Genomic DNA, 19,599 nt, shown 5'->3' with positions numbered 1-19,599 from the left:
TACAAGGCCAGGTTGTACCTAAATTGGCTTACAGGTTAGCTCTACTTACCAACCCTGTCCATAATAATCTAGGTTTTGAAATCCTAATACCAACAGTTCTCGATTTATTGTTAGTGTAACATTAATATGTAATGTGTTCTTATAATATTAAGAGTGTAACTTTAAATAATTATTATAGTAATCAAATTCTTTTAATAATGATTGAATTAAAAGTTTATAGAATATTTAATATCTTTATAAAGTTTCACGTTAATTATATATTTTTCGCCTGTCAGTATATAAAATTATTTTTTTTAAAGAGGAAACTGTTCATTTGATTACCTAATTATAGTTGTTTATTTTCTTTAAACTTTTACCTACAGTGTCAGTATAAACTTTATTTATAAGAGTATTATTATTTTTTATTATAACGATATTTGCAATTTTATTTTTGCGACTTAATTGGTAACTTGAGCTATATATATCACTCACTCTCTAATTTTAGCTTGTGTACACAAAACACAATAAACCCAAAAGGTTTGCAAGAGTATAAAAAAAAGTTCCTATATAAGGGCAAGGCAAACAATTGTACTGTACCCACTCCATTTTTTTATTTTATTTCAGCTAACCAAAAAAATTGAAGAAAAAGAAAAGAAAATGCATCCAAGCGTTCGTAACTAATTCACGAATTTTTTTTCGTGAGATTCATCATTAACTTTTCATTTTTTAACTACGTGAAAAAGAAGTATTATTTAAAATGTCACAATATCCTTTAGGTGATTTACACAAAGTATGACCGGTCATATTTTGTGTAAATCTGAAAAGTTATTTTTTTTTCTCTTCCAATTCACATCGCTGACGTGTAAAGTGAAAAAAAAAAAAAACTTTTCAGATTTACACAAAGTATGACCAGTTATACTTTGTGTAAGTCATAGTCACTAAAAAAAACAACTTGTGTCCTTCTAATGACACACACTAAATCCTTTAAGTTTAACTATTTGTTTAGTTTCACATGCAAGTCACGTAAATAACTAGCAATTTTATTAATGATTTTTTTTTATTTTGGTGTTCAAATGATGAAGTCTAGAGAGTTATCTCCACGTTTGCAAACCCTAATGTTAATGAATTTAATGTTTCTTGTGTTATATAAGATAATTTTATCTCTTATAAAAGTATATAAGGCCTATATGGGATTATGCGAAGAGAAAAGAGAAAAAAAATTGGCCTCGTATGCCTTTACATGTGTGTAAAAGATAAAATTATCTCCTACGTCATGAAGAATACCAATCACAAAGTTAATACCAGAGTTTTAAAATCTGGTTCGGACCAGCCGAGTCGACCCGGTGGGTTCCCCGGTCCGAGCGGGTAGTTGGACCGCTTCTGCAGTCAACTCGGATTGGACCGGCCAAAACTCGGCGACCCGGTTTACCCGGGTTAGACCGGTTATTCCTTCTTCTTCTTTTTTGGTAATTTTGTTGTTGTTGATAAGAACTCTTGAATTAAATCATATTCATATTTTATGATGAATATGATTAAAAGTAAGGTGAAAATAATAAGGTATTTTAGATTAGTGCAGTTCTTTTATGTTCGTTTATGTAATTTAGTTGTATCTTATAATGATCTCACGAAGTTAAGTGGTAATAAACATTGATGGTCTCATGATCTCATCTCAACGGTGGACACTTTTTTTTAGTGTATATTTCATGCATACTATTTATTATCATGATAACGGTGACACTTTTTTCTTAGTGTATATTTCATGCATACTATTTGTTATCATGATTTAATTTATCCGTATCATGTCAAAGCACAAAAGGTGCATTTAACTTATATTGCAATTTTAATCCAATATTAGGATATGGTCTAGAGCTAGAAGTTTAAAAGTATATAATATTTGCTATCATTGAAAATCAATTTATTTTTTGAAGCTCATTGATAGTTTTCTTATATGAATTTTTATTAATATAAGTAATATTTTTATATTTTAATATGTGAACAGTAAATCCGGTTCAACCCGATTGAACCAGTGACTCAGTACCTCGATCGGTTTAATGACCGGTCCGAGTTTTAAAACACTGGTCAATACACATAAACAAAATTTAAAAGGTGTAACATGCAGCTAACCCAAATATGAAAAATGGTTGGCCCAAGTCGAGATGCACCCTAATAAAGTTTGGGCAATGTTTTTCTCATGTTATATGAGACACATTGTCTTATGTAGAGACATAATTAGGTGGGTCTCACAATTAAAAATAAAAATTTTGCCTTAAATTTTGATGTATATATAACATGAGATAAAAAATTTCGTAGAAAAACATTTCCCATGAAATTTACCTGTATCAGCATCAAGAAAGAACTTGTGTGTTATGTTATCCTTAACTATGCGTACAAGGACATTAAGGAACACCCTAGGTAGAAAGACAAGAGAACCAAAGCAAAGAATAATATATTCAAAAAGAAAAAAAAGCAAAGAATAATTAGGATTATAATTAAAAAGAATATAAAATATAAATAATTAAATAGAATGGGTTAAAAACAAATAAATAACCTAAAATTAAAAGGAGGAAGAGAAGAGAAGGAGGGAAATGAGATTTAGATTTTGCCCTAATCTGAATTGGAACAATCTCTTAAACAAAGCGCGCGACTTGGTCTGTGTTGGACTCGCTTCCGCCACTTCCACCGCCACTTTCGCCACCTCCACCGCCCCTTTCACCACCATGAGTGACATTCAGATCCAAAAAACGAAACTCTGCATCATCGGTAGTGGTCCCGCAGCTCATACCGCCGCCACCTACGCCGCTCGCGCCGAGCTGAAACCCATTCTCTTCGAGGGTTGGATGGCCAATGACATTGCTCCCGGCGGCCAACTCACCACAACCACCGACGTCGAGAACTTCCCCGGATTCCCTGACGGGATCATGGGCGGCGAGCTCATGGAACGTTGCCGCAAGCAGTCGCAGCGCTTCGGCACCGAGATCTTCACCGAGACAGTGTCCAAGGTCGATTTCTCCAAACGACCTTTTAGGGTTTTCACCGATTCCAGAACCGTCGAGGCCGAGTCCGTCATCGTTGCCACCGGAGCCGTCGCCAAGCGGTTGCCGTTCACCGGCTCCGGCGACGGTCCCGACGGGTATTGGAACAGGGGGATCTCGGCTTGCGCGGTGTGCGACGGTGCGGCTCCTATTTTCAGGAACAAGCCGCTGGCGGTGATCGGCGGTGGGGATTCGGCCATGGAGGAAGCCACGTTCCTCACCAAGTACGGTTCCGAAGTGTACATTATTCACCGGAGGGACAAGTTTAGGGCTTCGAAGATTATGCAGAACAAGGCGTTGAGCAATCCGAAGATCAAAGTTATATGGAATTCGGCGGTGGTTGAGGCTTATGGGGACGGAGATAAAAAGAGAGTTCTAGGGGGGCTGAAAGTGAAGAATTTGGTGACGGAAGAGGTGTCTGATTTGAAGGTGTCTGGGTTGTTCTTTGCAATTGGGCACGAGCCTGCCACGAAGTTCTTGGAGGGTCAGCTTGAACTGGATTCTGATGGGTACGTTGTGACAAAGCCAGGGACCACAAAGACCAGTATTGAGGGAGTGTTTGCTGCTGGGGATGTTCAGGACAAGAAGTATAGGCAAGCTATTACCGCTGCTGGCACTGGTAATTCAACTGTCTTTTCGCACCACTATTACATTATAGATTCATCTAAGGTGGAGATGAGTGTTTATTGAGGTGTGTGTGTTTTGTGTGTGTGTGTGTGTGTGTGTGTCTGTGTGCTTATGATCCCAGTTTTGAAACATAGCCATGTTTTCTCCATTTTCTCAGTGTATTTCACTTTTAGTTGGTACAGTTCCTATAGTTGATTATCGCTTAACATAATTGCTGACTGCCCATTATTCGACTGACTGGTAAACCAAGCTTGCAGACTGTTCGAGTGGCTATTCCTATTATATTACCTTTGTTGTTGCCTTTACTCACCATACATGATATATCTTCTCAAACTTGAATATGAGACTATTTTTCACCAATTTAAGGCAATGGTTGTGTTGCAATTTGGAAAGAAAATTAATCCTGTCTAAACAGATTTTTGGGTGGTGATTCTCTGAAGTTCTAGCTGATATATGCATCCTTAATAGAGTCATTCATCGTCATAATCATCATCAAAACGATACTATTGAAGATAAGCGTATGCACATTGTTGAAATGGGTCTCACTCTTCTTGCTCAAGCTTCCTTACCCTTTTCTTATTGGAATCACGCTTTTCTCTCTATAGTCTACCTTATCAACACATTACCTACTTCCTCCTTACAGCATGAGGTCCCGTTTACTAGGTTGTATCACAAATATCCTGAGTATAGTTTTCACAAGGTCTTTGGTTGTGCTTGTTATTTCTTCCTTAGTCCATATAATCATCACAGGCTGGAATTTTGGTCTACTTACTGTACTTTTATTGGTTGCTATTCAAATCACAGAGGGTATATGTGTTTAGCTTGCAAAGATAGGATTTATGTGTCTAAGGATATTCTTTTTAATGAATTCAGGTTTCCCTAGTGAGTTGTTTAAGTTCATGTCTTCTTCTCATTTCCTTAAGCTCTTTGTCTGTTCCAGCCACTCCCCAGTTTTCTTCAATTGATGAGCTCTGGGTTAACACTTGTCTCCAAGTGAACAATTCAGAAATCCAGCCTCCTCTCCTTCAGTTCCATATGCTTCCTCTGTCTCATCTCCTGCTTCCGTTCCACTTTCAGTCGCTCTATCATCATCTTTTGATCCTGATAATTCTACCCTTCTACTGTATCCTCTCAATCTACCACGGCTTTTTCTTCTCTTCCATCTGTCTCTAGGTCCCATTTAGTCTATGCAAACTAGGTCCAAGTCCGGTTATCTATAAACCTCGGCTGTGTCCTACTCTGCTACTTGCTCACTTGGAACCTATCACAGTTAAGAAGGATTTTTCCCAATCCCCAATGGCAGGCAGCCATGCAGGTTGGGTGTGATCCTTTTTGGCTATTAACACATGGACATTCGTGAATTTGCCTTCAACTTGGCACTCACTAATCGTTGGTCTATTCAACAGTTTGACGTGCCTTTTTCAATGGCTATCTTGTGGAGGTTTACATGCATGAACCTCCGAGCGGAAATAATGGTCAATATGATAATTAATGTTCAAAGCACTCTATACTTGTCTAACTGTGTATGTGGAAATTTAAACCTGATTTGTTCTGTTATTGGAATGAAATTAATGAGAATATATATTCGATCAATTAAAGAGGTCAAATTGTAGGAATGGGGATTTCCAAATTGTTTTATCATGTGTTTTAGTTATATTTGAACTGAAAGTAATTTAAGACCATATTGTAAAAAATGTTTGCGCTGCCTATCTTTGGTTTTGATAGTTATTATTGGCCATTGCCCTTAAAAATTTCCACAATAATCAGAGTTAGGTCCATGTTTCACAAATGTTTTTTTTTCTCCTCCTCAAAGGATAATGAAATTCATGTCATCGGTGCAGGGTGCATGGCAGCTTTGGATGCAGAACATTACCTGCAAGGGATTGGTTTGCAACAGGATAAGACTGATTGACTAGCCAGGGGGTATCCGGTGTTCAGAAGATGCTTAATTAGAAGCAACGTTTAATTTTCATATAAGAATGGAAAAAGCTTTTTCTGTACCTGCTATAATCTTTATTTGTGCGTTGTGGTCATAATTTGATTGCTGAGATAGACTTGCATTATTTTAGAAGCAACGAAGCTCATATACACACGTATTTGTAGTATGATATATTGGGCCTATGGAATGTGTCAGTTACTTTGATGATGCAAAGATATTTGCTTGCGTGTAGTTAAATTGATGCATTCATAGATACCAGCTACTGGCTATTTTCAAGGGACTTGTTCAGTGAATGGAACAGACACCTATAGAGAATGTGTCAGTCATTGTGATAGTCCATAGATATTTGCTTGCGTGTAGTTAAATTGATGTATTCATAAGCTGTAGCTGGGCGATTTTCAAGGGACTTGACGGTTCAGTCCATTGAATAGACATGTTCTGGCCTTCTATAGACCATGTCAAAGTCACCTTTTAGGGAGTAAAGATGTATTTAAATAAGCTTAAAAAAAATGTTTTTATGATTTTTTAAAGCTGTTTGATGTAAGTTTTGAGAAAAGTATTCATGTTTGTGATTTTTCTTTTTTAATTTAATTGTCATAAATTTTTAAAACATTTTTTCATTAAAAGGTACCCTTTTTAAAAAAAAAAAAAAACACAAATAATCGGTTTCTAAATTCGCATGGAAATACAATTTGTTACGGGTAGAATTTTCGAAACCACTTACTTTTACAAGCTGGATATCTTATTGTAATAAACCTGAAATTTAGGTCGTTGTTGGCTTTGTTTTGACTCAGTAGAGAGTTGTTTTATTTCCTCACCCTCTTGGAATTTGGAATTTAGATGTATTAGAATACGAGGTATGAGATGTCGTAGTATCTTGATATATATGGCTAGAAAACTATGGAAGATGGATTTTGAACCGCTTTCTTGTTAAACTACCAATTCCTAGAAGTGCTGGTGGAAAGAAATTGGTGGAAATCTATCTAACACCTTGTCCTGAATCGGAATTTCATTGGCAATTTCCCTGTAATCACTCGTGGCTTTAAAACATTGCAGAAAAATGATTTTACCTTGAGGTCAGAGTGAATTAGTATTACATGTATAAACCATTAAAAATTGAATATTCATTGTGACCAAAATGGTTGTGACCCATTGAGAATCATCTGTTTCTCCGCACCAAATAAAGAGAGAAACAGAGATTGCCCAAGCCAAAACCGAATTCATTAGCAATTGTGATCATGGCAAGTGTATGGTTAGGTCCCATGTATATATGCAGCTAAGCGCCCTAGCTATTGAATTAAAGACGGGAACAGTTTTAGTAGAGAAGCTGAAAGCTCCCTTCCCCTGTGAGTTATAACGCTTGCAACACAAATAAAAAAACTATATTAAATTCTAGTGCCATTGTTTTCTTGAATGATTCATATTGTGTACAGTGTCAACTATCATTATCTTCTTATACAATCCATCGGTAGGGGTGTGTAAAATAACAAAAAAATTGAACCAAATCATTTTGAAACGAACCGTTTTCAAATCAAACCAAATTGATTTTTATAACTTTTTTTTTTAATTTTTTTTTTCATTTCAAAATAGAGTCGACCCAAACCGGTTCCGAACCACTTTCGAACCGAATCAGTTTTGAACCGAACCGAACTATTTAAACCAATTTGATTCAATTTTTTAAAAAATTCGATTCGGTTCGATTCGATCCATAGATATTCCTACCCATCGGTTAAAATAGATGTGGAAAAGAAAAGTGATTCGCATACTGCCATGCATATTATCCAACTGAGTATAGAGATTAATCATCCAGAACATACCACGGCATAAGTAAATAAAGATATAAGTTGTTTCCACGCGAAAAGTCAAACTTTCACCTTTGAAGAGCAGTTCTAAAATGTTATACAAAAGGAAGTATAATAAATTGGGTAAAAAGCATCAAGCCGTCTTAGCTCAGCTGGTAGAGCGCGTGGCTTTTAACCACGTGGTCGTGGGTTCGATTCCCACAGACGGCGAAGTTGAAATTTTTTAAGTTCTTTTTTTATGCAAGAGCTCACGTTTCGTTCGTGTTTATCAATTATCATTGGTATGACAATTATGTCAATTGATTAGTTTTTCCAATGTGGGTATCCGTTCACGTGATGACTCGCGGTCTTCTTTGGATCTTAGTAGTAGCAAAGTCAATAGCTTACAAAAATTTGATCACGCGACCGTTTCCCTAGATGCATTATTAAAACATTTTTTTCTAATACATCCATTATTAAAACATTTTACAACTGCCTGTAATTTGATAAATTGAGAATAAATTCTCTCATATAAAATTTTTATATGATTTGATTATATAAAATTTTTATATAATCAGATCATGTAAAATTTTAACATTAATTAAACCTCAATTCGAAAATTGATGTGATTATAAATATGACGAGTTTATCTCAGAGAAAAAATATGAAAAGTTCAAATTTGTAGATAATAATATTCACGAAGGGAAGCGAGTTCATTTATTTATTATTTTTTTGTTTAAGTAGATGAAGGGAAGTGATTTCAATATAGCGAGCCAGAGAACGTCATCCTACGCATGAGTGGAAGATATGTCCCAACATTGTCAGACTATCAATATTTTATTTTTTTTACGGAAATATAGTTTTTACTAGCCGGCGTGTAATGGAAAAATGATCACAATGTCACTGTTCATCAAATTTTTTATTCAAATGACATACGAACAATGTTATTTCTCAATATGTCATGTGAGCAAGTTCGCTAGGCACTGTAGCAAACTCCATTTGCAGACGTGTCACGTTTTTAGTGGACATCAAGTCTGCTACCCAGGATAGCAAACTTGATTGCAATCAGTGGCGGACCTGTATATGTTTTAGTGTGTGCAAGTGTACACACAAATTTTTTGGAGAAAATAAAGAATAAAATATATTTTGGATCATCAACAAAAATTAAAGGATCTAATTTAATCTCTTAAAAAAAAATCGACTCGTGACCCCTTTAAATTTTAAAATAGACCCATGTTAGTCTTTTTGAGGGATTAATGTGGGTCTTTTTAAATTTTAGAGCACCATGATTTTGATTATCTGAATCTATTTTTGAATTCTGAGGTATCACGAGTAGACTTTTTTTTTCCTAAGAGATTAAATTGAGGCCCGTAATTTTTGTTGAGGACCCAAAATGTTCTACCGTAACAATTTAGTTGACTCTTGATTACTTTTTTATATTAAGTTAAAGTTTTTTTTTATAATGTATTCTTTTGTATTTGAATATATTTAAAATTTTCTTTAAATTTTTTTTTCTTTATTCTTTTATTATAAGTGTGCAGACATTAAAAAAATTTCTAGGTCCGCTATTGGTTGCAATACATAAAAACGTGACAGCAAAGTAGCTACCTCAAGTAGAGAATTTGGTGTCCACTAGAAACGTGACATGTCAGCAAATCGAGTTCGCTATAGTACCCAACAAACTTGCTCACGTGACATATTGAGAAATAACATTGTTCGTGTGACATTTAGGTAAAAAAAACTTAATAAACAGTGACATTTTGATCAGCATTCCTATCGTTTAAAACTATTGCCTCTTTAATATGTCTAGTCATGCAGACAAATATTTAACTAGATCCCATATTAAAAATTTCTTATTTTTATGAGTATTTCTTTAAAAAAATTTAATCTTATTTTTATGAGTATTTCTTTAAAAAAATTTAATTTATGTGCAATCCCATTTTATTTTGATTTTAAAAAAATCAATGGCTCAACCTGAAATTGGATATATTCAGTTTGGATTAAATAACTTTTTTTCACAAATATAAATATATAATCTATCCCTATCCGAATTTAATTAATTAATTTGAATAATGTTGTTCACCAAAAAAAAAAATTTGAATAGTGTTGTTACTTGGAATTTGATGCAACTTGTGTGCGGCTTTAAGTAACTTTTTTATATTTGGTTTTGTTTAATTTGGGTTAATTAAATTTTTTAACAAATTTATCTAATTAGTTTGAACAATTTTTTACCTTTAAATTTGTTGGAAATTAACAATCACACAAATCGATAAAACAGAAAAGAGAAAAGAGATTGACCTGATGATTTATCATGGTTCACTCAATGTAAGCTACGTTTAGTTTGTTTGTACTATATTTATCTCACCGCCACTCGTTACAAGTCATTCGATTTACAAAGAAAATATAAATAAGATTAAAAAAAATCCTAACAGCAACTATTTGTGGCCCAAGCACAATCTACTAATAAAAGTAAAATTAAAAAATCAGTTGGATTTCTGCTGACCCTGCCAACAACAAGGGTTGTCATCTGACTGCAAAGGATGAGCCATACTTAACATTCTCCCACTCGTTGAATGCTTCGCATATTCCTTTAGTTCCAATGCAACTGTACACCATTCTAACTTCTTTGAATTAATTGCCTTGGTCAGAAAATCAACACTGTTGACCTTTGTGTCAACCTTCTCCAATAGTACAATCTTGTCTTCAACCTTCTCTCTGATGAAATGGTTCTGTATGCCGATGTGCTTGGTCCTTGCATAGAATCCTGTGTTCTTAGCCAAGAAAATGGTGCTCTAACTATCACACCCAACGGTCACCTCTCCTTGTGCAAAGCCAAGCTCTTTGCACAATCTTCGCAACCAAATAGCCTCCTTGACAACATGTGTCAAGACCATGTACTCAGCCTCTATAATGGATAAAGCAACTATGTTTTGCCTCTTACTCATCCAACTGATAACTCCACCAAATGAGAAAATAACATATCCACTTGTAGACCTTCTACAATCAATGTCACTTCCTCAATTAGCATCCACAAAGCATCTCAGTTCTAATAATGTCTGTCCTCTTGAGCCCTTCACGCCTTCACAGCATAACCCAAGTACAAATCATTGCATACATCAAACTCCCAAATGCACTAACATAAAGAACTGATGGCATCTCTTCTTTTTCTTCAGTCTTGAGACACTATTCAGCCGATAACTTAGAACTAGTAGACATGGGAGTCAACACAAGTTTTGTAGTCAGTCATCTTCAATTTATTCAGAACATCCTCTATATACTTCTGCTGACTCAACCATAATCTTCCTTTGCCACGCTCCCTCTTAATCTGCATACCCAATATCACATTTGCAGCGCCTAAATCTTTCATTTCAACCTGCTTCACCAAGAGTCCTTTCACAGTACGATCATCTTCAAACTTTGCACATAGACACAATGATCAGTACAAAGTGGTCAAAGCCAAGCTTCATCACATAAGTATCAAACTTAGGTACCACATCCTGGGGGACTTCTTCAGGCCATGCAGAGATTTATTCAGCTTGCAGATTAGCTCATATTTGCCTCTTGCAACAAACCCTTCTGGTTGCTTTATGTAAATAACTTCCTCTAAATCACAATGTAGGAACGTAGTCTTCACGTCTAGCTACTCCACCTCTAAGTCATATGCAGCTCCAACAGACAAAACAAGTCTTTTGGAATTGAACTTTGCAACAAGTGAGAACACCTCACCATAATCGACCTCTTATGTTTATGAATATCCCTTTGCAACCAACTAAGCCTTGTAAGTAACGCTCAATCTCCCCATTAGCACCAACCTTCTTCTTAAATACTCACTTGCAATCAATTGCTTTTCAATCTGCAGGTAGATTCATCAAACTCCAAGTTTAATTTTCCATTAGAGACTTTATATCTTCTTTCATAGCTTCTTCCCACTGTTTGGCAGCCTCCGTGCTACTGGCTTGTTTTACAGTGCTCGGATCATCACCTATATATATGCACAAACATCATCACTAGCACACATGATATAATTTTCAGTTGTATACCTCTCAGATGGTCTTCTTTCCCTCATTGATCTCCTCAGCACTGGTGCTTCAATCTCAGCCTCGATTTCAGAAACTTCATCCTCTACCCCATTATATTCAGCAGCTTCATAATTCAAAATTTCCAATCCAACATGTGAATTTAATGTATCCTCTTTCAAACCCACATCCAACTCCATTGTCTGTGACTTTTCAAGAGCCTAAGGAAAAATTTGATTCAGTTTAGATTCCCTAAATACAACGTCTCTGCTGTAAGTTACACTTCTAATATCTGGATTCCACACCTTATAACCTTTGACGCCATCCTTGTACCCAATAAAGATACACTTCTCAGATTTACTGTCAAGCTTGTTTCTTTTCTCGTTGGGCATGTGCATATATGCCTCACAGCCAAACACTCTAACATGAGATACGTTTAACCTTTTTCCAAACAATTCTTCATACAGAGTCTTCTCCTTCAAGGCCGATGTAGGAGATATGTTCTTCAAATAACAAGCAGTAGCCACTGCCTCAGCCTAAAACTCAGCTGTCAAGCCTACACGCTCAGTATAGCTCGTGCTTTCTCTATAAGAGACCGATTCAATCTCTCCGCCACCCCATTCTATTGAGGTGAGTAGGGCGTAGTCTTCTGCCTTGCAATCAAATTGCTTGCAAAGAACTGATCGAACTTTGTTTAACAAAAATCTCTACCATTATCAGTTCTCAACACCTTGATTTTCCGGACAAACTAATTTTTCACCAAAGCCTTGAACTCGCAGAATTTATCGAACACTTCATCCTTGCTGCGCAAGAAATATCACACATATCTAAAAAAATCATCAGTAAAATAAACATAATATCTTGACTTTCCACGTGAAGCAACAAGTGTGGGGCCAAACACATCGCTGTGTATCAGGTTTAGAGTTCCCTTAACTCTTCCTCCTATGGAATCAAAAGATACCCAATTTTGCTTCTCCTGCAGGAAATGCTCGTAGAATCCAAACACTATAGAGCATCTCAAAATTTTATCCACCAGCTTCTTTGATGCCAGGCTCTCCAGACCTTTTCCTCCAATATGCCCCAGCCTTTTATGCCATAATATAGCAGGGTCCTCCTCCGCCTGTTCAGTTATTTAGCTTTCACCACTGAACACTGTGTTGTCCAGCAGTTTCCATAGTTTACCATTGTGCTCTCCTCTTGCAATCACCAAAGCTCCCCGAGTTAGCTTGGAAGAATACTTATCACTACTGAAATTAATACCTAAATCTGCAATACTTCCAACTGAGATTAGATTTCGGGTAAGCCCTAGAATATGCATCACGTCCAGCAGATTCTTAGTTGTTCTGTCATTCATCTTCAGCTTTACCGTCCCACGCCCTATGATTGTATGAGTTGTGTCATCTCTCATTCTGATTGTACCGCCAAAATTTGGTTCATAGGTGCAGAACCACTCCTTATAATGTGTTGGAACAATGCTCCAATGTCAATGATCCAGTCTTTACAGTCGATATAACTGTTAAACGCCAAGTACAAGTCCTCTACATTATCTCCATCATCTTTCTTTGTACCAGAACCAACACGTGGTGGATCATCTCGCTTCTCAAGAGGACCTACACTTTTATTTCTGCAATTCCTCCTCAAGTGTCCAACATGTTTGCACCTCCAGCACCTTACTTCAGATTTATTAGGGGACTTTGACCGTCGCCTCGAGCTTCCTCTCTGTCCAGACTTCGATCTATCACCACTCCTCCCTCTAACGACTAGAGCCTTATTACTGGTACCTTCAGAACCTACCATTCTCATCTCCTCAGACAATAGGGCAACAACAACTGTCTCACACAATAATTTATTAACGCCAGTACTAATTGAAATAATGATATGCTCCTAAGAATTTGGGTGTGAATATAGCAAGGTACAAGCTTTATCTTCCTCGTCCAAGTTTATATCTATAGATGAAAGTTGCAGACAAACAGTGTTAAATTTATTTAAATGAGCAGAGAAATAACCACCTCCGCTTATACGCAAATTATACAGCTTCCTTCGTAGGAATAACTTGTTCACGAGTGACTTGCTTTGATAAAGGCTTCCCAGCCTTGTTCGGAGATCCTTCGCGGTCTTCTCAGAAGTTACGTTCACGAGAACATTACCTGCCAAGCATAATTAGATCAGGCTTCGCGCCTTTAGATCGTTTCTAGTCCACGCCTTCAACTCCTTCGACTCGCCTTCCTCCGACGTTTCGTCACCGATAATTTTTGTTGGTATCAATGGCTTCTCATCTTCAATCACATACCACATGTCCCTATCAACGAGCAAACCCTCCACCTTCAATTTTCGTAACTCGAACCCCTTTCCTTCGAACTTTTCAACCTCGATTCATGATTAGTCAGTCGACATCCTTTTCAGATCAATTTCGCAGTTTTCTCTTCACTAAGAAAAAAGCCCCAAATCACGAAACCCCAATCTGCCACAGGAACCCTAGTCGCAAAACCAAAACTCTTTATACCAAATGTTGAAAATCAACAATCACACAAGTCAATAAAACAGAAGAGAGAAGAGAGATTGAGACGGTGATTTACCTTGATTCACCCAATATAGGCTACATCCAACTTGTTTGTACTATATTTATCTCACCGTCAATCGTTACGAATCACTCAGTTTACAAGAAAAATATAAATAGGATTAAAAAAATCCTAACAACGGCTATTCATGGGTCTAAGCCCAAATTACTAATAAAAGTAAAATTAAAAAACTAGTTGACTTTCTGCTAATTCCGTCAACAAGAAGGATTGGCATCTTACTGCAAAGGACGAAGCATACCCAACAAAATATGAGACTAGTGTGCAGTTCTAAAGAGACCCAGTTCATATAATGAATCCAACAACATTATACAATAATCCATTAACTTATATATAATTATAGATTCAAATCTCACGATCATAATTGTATTAAAAAAATTACTGGACAATGATTGCATGTTTTTTACTTTTAAGCACCTTTTCTAAAACATTTTTAAATGTAAGAACGCAACTGGCAGAGAGAATTCACGTGATGGGATGGCGATCCATGTTCCAATTTGGTCCTCGAGACACATATGCAAGATGCTGTCTCACACTTACCCACAGAAGCAACAAATCTGATTACTATGCATTTAAAGTTGGGAAATATGTTTCTTACATTATCTGTTTCGTGCAACATATAATAAGTTGGTGAAATCCATATTTTTTAGTAGATTCCACTTTTTTTTTTATGTATTATATGAGACCAAATTATTTCATAAAAAATGAAAAATATGAATATATTTTTGGAGCACTTTTGGATGATTGCATACTGAGTACTGTTTTATAATAATTTTGAACAAAAATTACGTACAATTCGAAGTCAAAATTATTGCAACTTCAAAATATTTTTAACTAAGTCACTATTATTATCTAATGGTGAGAGGGTTTGGATAGGTTGTATTAGGTTTGTATTCAATTTCCACTTGTATCCAAAAAAAATATTTTTAACTTTTTCACCTATATAATCTTAGTACATTTCTTCAAAGTTTTCGTAGATTTATCTTATAAAAGAAATTCTTTAAAAATTATTGTAAAATAATACACAGTATGTTACTTTTAGTTTAAGGTTTATGGTTTATGATGATGCATGCGAATGTTTCTTCGTCAATCGTAATATCAATTGATACACACATAATTAATAATTAATTTTAAAGTTGTAATTTTAATATTCAATAAATATTAAATTCTCAAAAAACAAAAAAATTTGAAATCTTATTTGAATATTATAAAAATATATTATTTATGATGTTCACATAAATCAAAATAATGTTCTACTTTCTACTTTAAAATTTTAATAATATGATTTTGATTATTTACAGTCTACAGCAAGTATCTCGACGTTTTCAATTAAAATATTTAATATGAATAATATACTTAAAAGATTAAGGTAGCATATTTAACAAATATAATACATTATTTAATATTTTAACTTTTTTTTGAAAGTTATAGAGCTTATAACCAAAACTTCTTCGTTCACTAAAATTACTATTATTAATATTTTATTTATGAAAAAATTATTTGTCCTTTTAAATGACACAAACTTGAATCATTTTACTCTCACAAAGAGGTGAGACTTACATCTTTATTTTTTTGTCCATTTTCTTTCTCTCATTATCTATTTCTTTTTCTCGCTTAAAATGACATAATTTTACATACTTTAAAATGACACATATTTTTTCTTTATTTATATGCCTAAATTTTAACGTTAAGATTAAATGTTATAAAAATTACAACAATAATAATGATTTTTGAAATTAATCATTAGTCACTAAATAAAATATCACTCATCATTAACATCATACTTTTAAATTTTTTTCTTTATTTATATAAGAATGTACTATTCCCTTACTTCCACCCTGACTTTTGTTTTTTATTATTATTATTTTGTTCCATTTCCTTTTTACACATGCAACCCGAAAAATCATGGAAGTATACAACAAAATAAAGGAGATTACAACACAACTAAATACGAAAATAAATAAAAAATACGGACCAAAATACACACCTGAAGATATGAACTTTAGATGAGAGCGTGAAAGACTGATACATAACACAAGTGATTAAAGATTAAAAAATAAAAAGGAATAAAACTAAGTCTTATTCAACGCTTCTGTACAACTTAGGAAGAGACAAATCCCCTTACATGGACCAGATAATAATGAAGTCTAATTGCAGACTAACTCCCCCACGCCCCACCATCCTCAATTAAATATCCTTTTGAAACTAAATTATACATGTGGATATTTTTTCTTTTATTCTTAGTTAAGGATACAAGTTTAGTACAACGTTGTGGCGTTGTGGTGGGGCCAGCTCTATTGGACAATGTTGTTGTTAACATCCTTGCTAGATCTGTTGTATTTCATGTGGCTATTAACAAGCTGCCCAGCTGCAATTGCAGACATGAGTGAGAGTTCCCCTGCTAGGACTGTACCTCCTACTATGCTTGCCAGTTGCCTTGAATTTCCTCCTGGACACTCTTTGCTGGCACCCTTCACTCCTAGTAAATTAAGACAAGCTGATTGAGATGCGAGCTGTGTCCCCCCTCCAATTGTACCTACCTGCACCATTTAACATAATACTTTTCATCAAACACTCAAAAGTTATCTTGTCCTTATTTGAAAAGGAAACCCACCACCCATTTGAGATTGAAATAATTAATTGTTTTTAAGACACTCCTAAATCCCAAGTAGGTGTCTTTTCATTAAATTTAACATATTAAAAGCATTGAAATTAACCCTTAATTTTGTTGAAGAAGCTCGAATAGGAAATGAATCTCATGTTAAATAAAACATGATCTTGTGAAGAAATTATAATTATATAAAAATGAATTAATGGTAATAATTTTATAAGTATTTGTTTCAATATTTTTTTTTATATAATTTCACACATAAATATGAATGACTGACGGTTCAATAATACTTGGAGCAAACTTTAACCGCTGGCTATACACGTGACCTGTCTCAGAGGACTGAGGAATTCAGTTGAGGTCATTCCCAAGGAATGTCTGCAACATAAGCATGTTTTGTACAATATGCTACTAGTAAAAAGGCATGCGACTGAAACAAAATTAAAGGGGAAAGGATCATTTCAGAGATAAAATAAAACTGCTAAGGTAAACAACCGAGGGCACTGAATATTAGGTAATCTTGCAGAGACGCGGGTTAACTTTGATGACACCAACTCTCGTTGACCGTGCCTTAACAATAATATAGCTGAATATACAAGGACTCGAATGTAAGGGTACTCCTACAAGGCTACAACAACTCGCATCTACTATTTTAAAAAAATATTTACCGCTTACATATTACAGGAAATTGGAGATAATATTCAGCTTAAAAAGATAATAACAATTTAATAACAAAATAAGTAATTGTACCTCAACGGAAGGCATAGTGACAGAGATGTGAAGGTCCTTGCCATCGTTGACGGCTTCCATCATGGTGATACAGTGAGAACTCTCGACATTCTGAGCAGGATCCTGACCAGTGGCTAAGTAGATAGCAGAAACAATATTACTAGCATGGGCATTGAAGCCACCAAGAGCACCAGCCATGGCTGAGCCAGCAAGGTTTTTGAGCATGTTAAGCTCAACCAAAGACTCGACGCTGGTTTTCAACACTTTCTTCACCACATCTTCCTTAATTACAGCCTCACACACCACAGACTTCCCACGCCCTTCAATCCAGTTCACACCCGCTGCTTTCTTGTCCGAACAAAAATTTCCTGACACAAAAAAAAAAAACAAGTTATGATCATATATAGCAATTTCAACATTCAAATTTGACCATGACTATGAAACAGTAAAAGAAAATGACATATTTGTTTAATTACCAGATATCCCAATAACATCCATGTCAGAAAAATCGTTCTGAAGGAAAGCAAGTACATTTTGTACGCCTTTGGATACCATATTCATCCCCATGGCGTCCCCAGTAGAACAACTGAATCTAATGTACAAATTCTTGCCTGCTATAGCAGGTTTAATACTCTGTAACCTGGCAAATCTGCTTGACCTACAAATACAAATACAAATCAATAATCACAATCACAATCATAGTATTCGCTGCTATCATGAATCATAAATTAAAAAAAAAAAAAAAAAAAAAAGAGTAGGAAAAAGTTGAAAAATGAATTACTGATTGAAAGCGACAGCGAGGGAATCAAAATTGAGAGGATCTTCTAAGTAGAACTTCAACTGAGAAGCTCTTTTGGCAGAGTTGAACCTGACAACAGGGGCTCTGGTCATGGCGTCACGGAGGAGAACGGAGGAAGCTCCGCCGGAAAGTGAAATGGCCTTGCAGCCTCTGTTGGTGCTAGCCACCAGACAACCCTCCGTGGTGGCCATCGGCACCGTGTACTCCTTCCCGTCGAGTAGGAGGGGCCCAGCCACCCCTACCGGGATCTGAACAAACCCTATCGGCATCTCACAGCACTGCCCCAATATTGATTCATAATCAAACCCTTCCAACGGCAAACCCTCCAACGATTTCTTCGTCATCCTCTCCACCGCATCACGCCGAATCGCCGCCGCTCTCCGGCAATCCCCGAGCCTCGATTCCAGCGAGTACGACGGAATCGATCCCGACACCACCGCCTTAACAGTCTCCTCGTCCTCCTCCGACAGAGTAAGGACGGCTTTCTCGTCCGCGATTTTCGGCAACGGAATCAGCTTCGGCGCCGCGGCGGCGGGGCAAGGTCCGGGAGAGCGGGCGTCTTCTTTGGCAATGACGACGTCGTCGTCGTCGAGGTCTTCATCGGAGGAAGCGCGGGAACCGAGGAAGGGGTGAAGGATGAAGCCAATGCTGAAGAAGGCCATGAGGTAGACGACGGAGGCGATGAGAGAAACGATGGCGACCATCTCGGAGAGAGTAACAACATGAAGCGGTGTGGAGGTGCGAATTTTCTCGCGCCATCGGTGGAGGAGGAAATACGCTACGGTGAAGAAGAGGGTAAAGAAGACAGCGTTGGTAACATATAGCAATCCCTGTGGCTGTGAAGAATCCTGTTTCTGGTTCTTAGCTTTGAGAGTTTCGCCGGCGGCGGGTGAACGGACGGAATTCACAGCTCGCCGGCGAACGTCCATTCTCCAGGGAAAAGAAAAAATTGAAATCCTCTATTCCGGAAAAAAAAAATGAAATGAAATGAATTAATTAATAAAACGAGAAATTAGTTTAGTGAGTGAGAACAGAGTTTGAGGTAGGAATGGATGTATGGTTGAAACGACATGCGGAGGTTTAGAAGGCTTTTTATAGAAAGAAAGTGAGGTTGGCGCGCGACTCCTCAGATTGAGTTCAGGATTGCACACGCGTAAGGCGTGCCGTCTACCTTCTCTCTCTCTTTTTTTCTTTTTTCTTTTAATTTTTTTTTTATTACCGTTTTACCGCTTTTCTATTTTGTATTTTTTTCCCTATCCATGCCATTAGCATTTGCTAAATCAACCAACCGTCATAACTGTGAATGGGAATTAATTTCCCTTCACCCAAGTCATAATATATTTATTATTATTTTTCATTTAAATATGGCTAAATAATGAGTTGCAAGTAACATCTTTGCCTTTATCTTGAACAATAACTTGAACCATACTGAGTTGCAAGAAAAACAATAATTATTTTCAAAAAAAAAAAAAAACAATATCTTGAACATGTAGAAACTATTGGATTTATGATG

The 19,599-nt window shown here is 36.1% G+C and overlaps 2 protein-coding genes and 1 non-coding gene across 3 annotated transcripts; 2 read left to right on the top strand and 1 right to left on the bottom strand.

Annotated features, from left to right (window-relative positions):
* The first annotated feature begins 2,544 nt into the window (after window positions 1–2,544).
* On the top strand, window positions 2,545–5,718 carry LOC133288065 (thioredoxin reductase NTRB-like). The gene is made up of 2 exons (XM_061485762.1): window positions 2,545–3,630; window positions 5,480–5,718. The coding sequence occupies exons 1-2, from the start codon at window positions 2,565–2,567 to the stop codon at window positions 5,548–5,550; spliced, it is 1,137 nt and encodes a 378-aa protein (XP_061341746.1). The 5' UTR covers window positions 2,545–2,564; the 3' UTR covers window positions 5,551–5,718.
* A 1,798-nt stretch (window positions 5,719–7,516) lies between these two features.
* Window positions 7,517–7,589, top strand: TRNAK-UUU (transfer RNA lysine (anticodon UUU)). Its single transcript has one exon. It is a non-coding gene; the product is annotated as a tRNA-Lys (tRNA).
* Window positions 7,590–15,926: 8,337 nt separating this feature from the next.
* Window positions 15,927–19,133, bottom strand: LOC133288037 (3-hydroxy-3-methylglutaryl-coenzyme A reductase-like). Its single transcript, XM_061485728.1, has 4 exons — window positions 18,069–19,133; window positions 17,764–17,945; window positions 17,309–17,655; window positions 15,927–16,490 (listed from the first exon to the last, which is right to left on the bottom strand). The coding sequence occupies exons 1-4, from the start codon at window positions 19,013–19,015 to the stop codon at window positions 16,245–16,247; spliced, it is 1,722 nt and encodes a 573-aa protein (XP_061341712.1). The 5' UTR covers window positions 19,016–19,133; the 3' UTR covers window positions 15,927–16,244.
* Between the last annotated feature and the right edge of the window lie 466 nt (window positions 19,134–19,599).

The sequence above is a fragment of the Gastrolobium bilobum genome, unplaced genomic scaffold, assembly GCF_033153095.1.
Source record: "Gastrolobium bilobum isolate Gb01-03AN ecotype WA unplaced genomic scaffold, APGP_CSIRO_Gbil_v1 utg3205, whole genome shotgun sequence".
In the NCBI taxonomy this organism is placed as follows: Eukaryota; Viridiplantae; Streptophyta; class Magnoliopsida; order Fabales; family Fabaceae; genus Gastrolobium; species Gastrolobium bilobum.
This window is presented reverse-complemented; position numbering and strand designations above follow the sequence as displayed.